The sequence below is a fragment of the Trachymyrmex septentrionalis genome, unplaced genomic scaffold (assembly GCF_001594115.1).
Source record: "Trachymyrmex septentrionalis isolate Tsep2-gDNA-1 unplaced genomic scaffold, Tsep1.0 scaffold16, whole genome shotgun sequence".
NCBI classification, from domain to species: domain Eukaryota; kingdom Metazoa; phylum Arthropoda; class Insecta; order Hymenoptera; family Formicidae; genus Trachymyrmex; species Trachymyrmex septentrionalis.
Window position 1 is genome coordinate 3,166,908 of NW_017304758.1, and position 7,158 is coordinate 3,174,065.

General features: G+C 36.2%; 1 protein-coding gene across 2 annotated transcripts in view; it reads right to left on the reverse strand.

Annotated features, from left to right (window-relative positions):
• The window catches only part of LOC108746034, a 17,553-nt gene that overhangs the window by 8,671 nt on the left and 1,724 nt on the right, over positions 1 to 7,158 (reverse strand). Inside the window, exons 1-4 of one of the 2 annotated variants that reach the window (XM_018482520.1) lie at positions 5,933 to 5,940; positions 4,116 to 5,060; positions 3,406 to 4,034; positions 1,675 to 1,861 (exon numbers count right to left, since the gene is read on the reverse strand). In XM_018482520.1, coding sequence (XP_018338022.1) covers positions 1,675 to 1,861; positions 3,406 to 4,034; positions 4,116 to 5,052 — 1,753 coding nt within the window. In that variant the 5' untranslated portion in view covers positions 5,053 to 5,060; positions 5,933 to 5,940. Of the gene's footprint in view, positions 1 to 1,674; positions 1,862 to 3,405; positions 4,035 to 4,115; positions 5,061 to 5,932; positions 5,941 to 7,158 lie in introns of those variants that run through there. The other variant, XM_018482519.1, reaches the window with a different exon arrangement.

The following is a 7,158-nucleotide window of genomic DNA, read 5'->3' on the forward strand; positions in this document are numbered from 1 at the left end:
GGGTGGGTGTGTAGACTAAAAATAGTTCGCGCAGAGAATTCGCATTGAATTATATATCAATATGAATTGCTCAGAATTGAATTTAACGTAACGTGTAGTATCGACAATTTCTTTATTATTAAGACGATATAAAAAAAAGAAACCATTTGTCACTTTTCAGAACTGCATTGGATGATATTAATGCTAGTCAATGTTGAAACAATAGTGTACTATTTAAAAAAATATTTTTCAAACTTTAAGTTAAAAATTTTTTATAATATATAGTACAATTATTATATTATATTTTCATGAAAATATATTATAAATATCTATAATCTTTTTCTTCTTTCAAAATGTTCTGTATTAAAATGAAAAAAATTCAATTGATTCGACTGTAATAAGCATTTCATTGCTGTCATGCGTGTCTACGACATTCTACACTGGTCACGTGTCATCATGAGAGTTCTCCATTTTCCAAGGTCACCTGTTCGTCTTGCATTTCCGGCTGGGACTGCTCAATTCACTTTCACCATCAATAATCGTCATCGGAAATCATTATTAACATCAACTTCTTAATTGATTGTTATTCAATGCTAAGTTTCACACATAAATATTCGTTATGAAACGATCTAATTGTCACCCTGTTGATCTTTATCCTCTATTCGTCTTAAAACAATCGGTTCTCGCGTATCGACAATCGCGCACTCGAGAAAATTCACAGTCGTCGGTGGCGGACACGTTGTGATGTGTCCCACAGGTGGCGGCTGATCAGTGGTGTTTGTCAAATCCAAGATCCGCGTGAATCGAGTTTTTTTTCATGTCAGCAAGGAAACGATGCCAAGCACACTTAGAACGTAAACGTTACGTCGTTAGCACATTGGCTGTCGTATCGTCGGCCCGCTTTCAAGTCGCTCACATCCCTCAATAGGGGAGGATCGTCCTACTCTCGGTTGGTGCAAGCATCGACTGGTCGATATACCCCTTGGATGATTCGAGCGACTCGGTGCGGTCGGGGATTGAAATTCTATAGGAATGTAGGGATGCAATTCCCCGAGCAACGGGGTAGAAATCTAACGCGTGGTCGTCGATAACGCACGTCCACGTCCGATAAGAAACGCATGCCAACGTCGCCACCTCCTCATCCGGCTGATAGTGCAATTGTCGGGATAATCGTGAAACTACCCGGCATAGGATGGAGCTACCACCAGCCAACATTCCGAAATTACTCAGCGAATTTTTAGGAAATTTCAGCTGAGGTTTTAACGACTGATTGATATTTCAATTTTAAATGGAAATTAAGTCATATGGAATGAATATTAATGTCGTTTATATTATGTAGTCGAGTATTCATATCAATATGCAAGCATGGGAAATATTGCACGCGGTAATATTATATCGAACCTATAAAAAATATAACTCTGTTTGATATTATAAATTACTCAATAAATTTCATTGTTATATTCAAAGATTTTACAAAAGGTTTAGTCGACATAATAAGTAAAAAGAAGATTTAGATTTAAAAAATGTTTTAAATTTTACAAAAGATTTATAAAACTGGGTGAATTAGGGAAGATCGATGTACTGTTGAGTTTAATATATTTTCACTAGCAACTTCTTAATCAAACATGATTACTGTCATAAATAAAAATTACTACCTATAACTGTGATGCATAAAGATATTATAAAGCAACTTACATTGATTGGCAGTAGTCGTCTCGTAACGTCTCGTTGGTCTCGGTGGCGGACGTGGTGGAAGAGCAGGGGGTTGATGTGTTCTTGATGTCACTTCGACGCCCCCGTCACTCTCGCCCTCAGTTCCTGCATTGTTTCCTCCGGATTGCATTACGTGACATTGACATTTGTTCTTCGTTGGAGCTGAGACCTAAAATGTCGAAGTACAATACTTATATTAATTCGTATCAAGGTAACTTAATGATAATCTGATAAAGTGGAATAATAAGAAAGAAAGCATTTAATAAAAAAATCCTGTTTTCGAATCACGCGAATAATACTTGATGAGTTGTAATACCAGTGTCATGTCATTAATTCTGAAATAATTAATAAAAATTAAAAATTTATGCGAAGATCTACATCGAAGTGTAAATTATGCGTGTTAAAAATGAGCCATCGAATATTAACAGCAGTACTGAAATAATAAAAAATGAAATTATTAATTTTTATGGCGATAAATGTCCACTGTGTGTTTTGTGTGAATGTTATTAATAACGACATTATTATAGTTCAAATATCTCTTTCCTTCTCGATAATTAACTATTTAACTCTTGAGGATCGGAATCGTTAACTATAGAATGTTATCGTATGTAAATTTTAAGTGCAAGTGGGCGAGTTTATTAAGTGCTAAGCTTCAGTGCTCATTAGGAAATCCAATTTGCCATGCTAAAAAGCAGGACAAGCAGAAACAAGTTTTTAAAAATTCACTCTATCATACATATATCAGTTTAGATCTCCTAGCAATTTTCTATCATAATAGTATGATAAGTATGATAAGTGATTTCAATTTTTAAGCAGTTTTATATTATTATATTTTATTGAATTGTTATAAAGAGACTATACATATATACTCTTTTCATTTCAAGAATTTGATACTCTCTTTCCTTTAAGCTAAAAATTAGATTATTTGTATTTATACATAAAGATCTATAGATCATAAACATTTTGTTATTAAAAATGTGAAATATATATAAAAATTTTGTATTATACATTAATCAAGAGCGATTTATTTACTCGTACGTAAAATTTGCGTCATCAATACATATCATTCAAAACATCGTTCTGAAGTTAAATTAAAGCGAAGTATAGAACATATACGATTTGTTAAATATTAACTTCGTATTAAGAGCTTCGTTATCAACACTTGCAGGTAAAGAATATCCGATAAAACATTTTTTGTCGCACTCGCGGTGAAATTCGAACATCTCTGCAACGGGCACCGATCATTAATCATTCGTCCGCGCGCTGCACATTTGGCCCTCGGCTGAAAATATTTCCTGATATAAGCTCTAAGGGCAGAACCGTTGCTTAGTACACGATTTATAGCTTCTCGCGTGGCCAGGACACGGCGAACGTAACTCAAGCGTGCGCGGATAGAGATATGGCGATTCACGAACATGTATTTTCTCAGATGTGGCGGCAAAAACGGCTAGGAATATACGAGCCGCTGGGCGGAACGGTGGCATAAGTCATTCTCCTCATTTGGCAAAGCACGAGGAAAATTTATGGAAGTGCAATTGTATAAAATCTAATTAATTTCTTAAAACAGTTCTATTACGATTATAAGAGACAGACAGAGAGAGAGAGAGAGAGAGAGAGAGAGAGAGAAAGATATAAAATTTTGTAGCACCTCAAAGTAATCACGTACGAATAATTTTGCGTAGAGTAAATCATAAGATATCTAGGTTTGTATACCTGAATAGCGTCGATACCCATAAGAGACGCGTTTTTAGTGTCGCTCTGCCCGTGCGGGTGGCCGTGATTGTGCACATGACCGTGGAGATGTCCGTGATGATCCAAACTCGAAGGCGCTCGATCTCTCGGTCTGGTATCGGGATGACTCGCGTGCAACGGGTGCACCGATTGCAGGTGATGATGATGATCGTGGACGTGATCCAACCTGCTGTGCGTCCTAGTATTAGCATTCGACGACGAGGATTCGCACGATATACCGGAGCTAACGTGATGATGATTCACGCTAGAATGACCGGTTAAACTACCCGACGAGCTGCCGTGATGGTGACCACCCAAGGGTGTCGTCGATAAACTGCTGTTAACATTGACCACGTGCCGGTGCACCGAGGGCGATCCACCGTGGTTCATCATGCTCGAATTCGATGACGCGCCGCTCAGAGCACCCGAAGTGCCATGATGATCGCTGGGAAAGGTAGGATTTGAATGGTGAGCTAAGCTGGAGCCAGCGTTGAGTCGATGATGACTGTGGGGAGAGTTCAGGTGGTTTATCGTAGCCGCTATAGGCATAGATGTTGGATGATGGTGTCCGATGGAGGTGACGGAACTGGTTTGATTCATGGAACCGGATCCTGGAAACAAAAACGCAACAACCAACTCATTTACATACTATAATAATTAATACGAAGACCTGAAAAATCTTAAGTACGAACCAGATCCGCTCAGAGAACCAGAATTTCCATGGACATGGCTGGTAAGACTAGTTGCCAGACTTCCATGATGATGTCCAGTCATTCCTTGCGCGTGTGAGTGATGTACTCCGGATGTGTGATGATGAGTGACGTTTGTCTTTGCGTTGTTGTGATGATAATGCGTGTGCTGTCGTTGGTGTTGCTGAAAGCCTATCAAGCTTTCGTCCAGATTTGTATTATTCCTAAAATTGTCGGCGTGCTTGTGAATATGGCTATGTATGTCGTTATGAAAATGTCCATGAACTCCACGCTCCATCGCTTCGTGATGATGCTGATAAGGATTCAACACCTGCTGCACGTTTTTCAGTTTCTCCTTGCTGGAGCTTTGCTTCTGCGGCGACAAGCCGGCGTGATCCTCCAGCTGTTTATCTAATTCTTTACTGCTCGTCTCAAGCACACTCGGCCCTGTCTCTAGCAATGGACTAGGACTCGAGGTCAAACTGTGATTGTGCTGATTGTCCTGTAGACTCGAGGTTTCTTGGACTCTTCGGGCTGCTTCAAAAGCCAAATTGCGAGACAGATCCAAATTACGAGGACTACATGAAAGATTATGTCCGTGAAGAGATAACAACGAATTCTGATTATTTATGGATCTAGAATTAGACGATATATTTGCTTGATGTTCCAGAAGATCAACGTTTCTATTATTGTCTAAATTAATCTGCGATTTATCTTGATGGGGGCTCTCCAACCTTCGTATCGGTTCGAAAACATTCTGTAAGGTTTCCAGATTTCGCGGGAGATCTTGATTGTTGGAGATTCTGGAGCTATTTATATTTCTTTCCATTCTGTCCTTCGGTGTTCTTATAGAATCCAAATTGTTAATCGTGGAACATTGACAGGGGTGCTGCGGATTTTCAGGTACGTCCAGATCGCTAATCAGTTCTGATTGAGACATTTTAATATCTAAAATGAAATAATGTACGAAAAATATGCCAGATTAAATCTGTAAAACGTAAATTTCTCAGGAGATACGGTTATGTCTCAAGTATCAAATAAACACTTTATATTTTTTAATATGTGTATATTATTGTATAACTTCCGAGATTGACGTGTTTCTTTTGCTTCGTCGAGTTGCGAGTATCTGAGATTATTGAATCTTAATAACGATTAAACCGATCAAGTTCTTAGTAGATTCATGCCCGTTTCTACCAATATAGATTAACTGTAATCTTGGTTCAACTTACTCTTTATCTTTTTCTAATTCTTAGAACTGGAAAAAGATGAAGAGTTTATTGAACCGAGATTAAAATTAAATCACATTGATAGAAACGGGTATTAATTGGTAGCTTGGGTTTAAGTTATATTATAAAAGTTTCTATTTTTCCAATCTATACTCAAATATTTCTCCAATTCGAATAACTCGAATAATAAGTTTCCTTCGAATTGAGGAATGTGCGCGACACAGCTTTTAAAATTTATTTTTATTCTGATTTACTCATATATTCTTTATTAGCTCGTTTAATTCCATTAAGATTAGAAAAAAAATTAGCCACGATATAACAATTTTTATAATAATTATATAACTTTTGTTCTATGAAAAAAATCTGAAAACTAATTGACTTTGTAAAAGTATAACTTCTTATATTTCCTTGAAAAATAACGGAGAAGGCTATCGGTCTGACGCACAATAAATAAAAGAAGATGTGAAACAAAGTGCTCGCTAGATGCATCTTCCCAGTCACTCTTCGTTTTTATATGTTGCTCATAGTAGCTCCCGCTGTTTCGTAATATAGAACGATTTATCAAGTGCAACGATGCAGGATATCAAAACGTACCACCACTCGTCGCGATACACGGAATACTGGTCATCATGCACTAGTGAATCGTTCGACGCATCGATTCTGATTTAGAAGACTGGTGTGTCAACGCCGTTGTTGCAAATCCTTGTCTTGAAATTATCACGTATATGAGTTGCGTCCATTTGGAATCAAATAAAAAGCATGTACCGTTGAATAATCTAGTTTTCCTATTTGACATGCGCTTCTATTGATCTAACATAAAGGTAATATAACAAAATATCTAAATAAGGCTTGTTTTCTTAATTATGTATTCGCATCATCAATTTAATATTATTTATTGTTGTTTAAAAATAATATTTCGAAAAGACTTTTTAATATTAGAATTGCCGATGGTATCCCATTGGAATTTCAAAAAGGTTTTGATTTATTGATTTAATATATATGTTTTCGATTAAAGAAAAGTTATTTCAATTCTATTTATATTGCTAAAATTATTTGTATTTATATTCACACATTTTTAATATTCTGTACTGTACCTGTTATAAAAAAAAAAAAAAAATTGAAATGGTTAGCGGACCGAAAATGGCACCACCGGCGGTTCTCATGTTAAACAAATATAACGTATACTTTCAGAGCTGCTGTAATCATTGAAAAATACCTAATTCTCAATTTTTTCTACAATTTTTGGAAGCTTAGAATAGTAAAAGAATTAATTTGGGCTGGACAGAACCCAACTCATAGGCAGAAAGTTAAATGAGTTCAACAAAATCTAAGGTTTTTATATTAAACGGTTATTAATTTATTCTTGAAATAAGTTTATGAAATATCAAATATTCTTAGTTTTGATATTAAAATTATCCTAATACAAAATAATAAAAAAAAACTTTTAAAACAATAAGCACAATTGATTTTCTCAGAAAAAAATATAATTGATGAATTTCTCTAAATTATAACAAATCGTGATGGTATTGTATCGAATGCGGATGCTCTCGCAAAACTTTGTTACCTAGCACTCGTTAAAACTTTTCCAATGACTTTCCTCGAACTTGGATAAATCACTTGGATACATCTTTGAAAAGACTTTGTATTCGTCATGACTTTTCAAAAGAGAGATGGTCCCTTACTGAGCATTGTGTGAAGACTTCAAGAAGGCACTGAAGCGGTTTATTACACGTTTATCTCGTTAAGAATTGTTACGGATTTCAATCAGGACAGAGAAAGAGAGAGAGAGAGAGAGAGAGAGAGAGAGAGAGAGAGAGAGA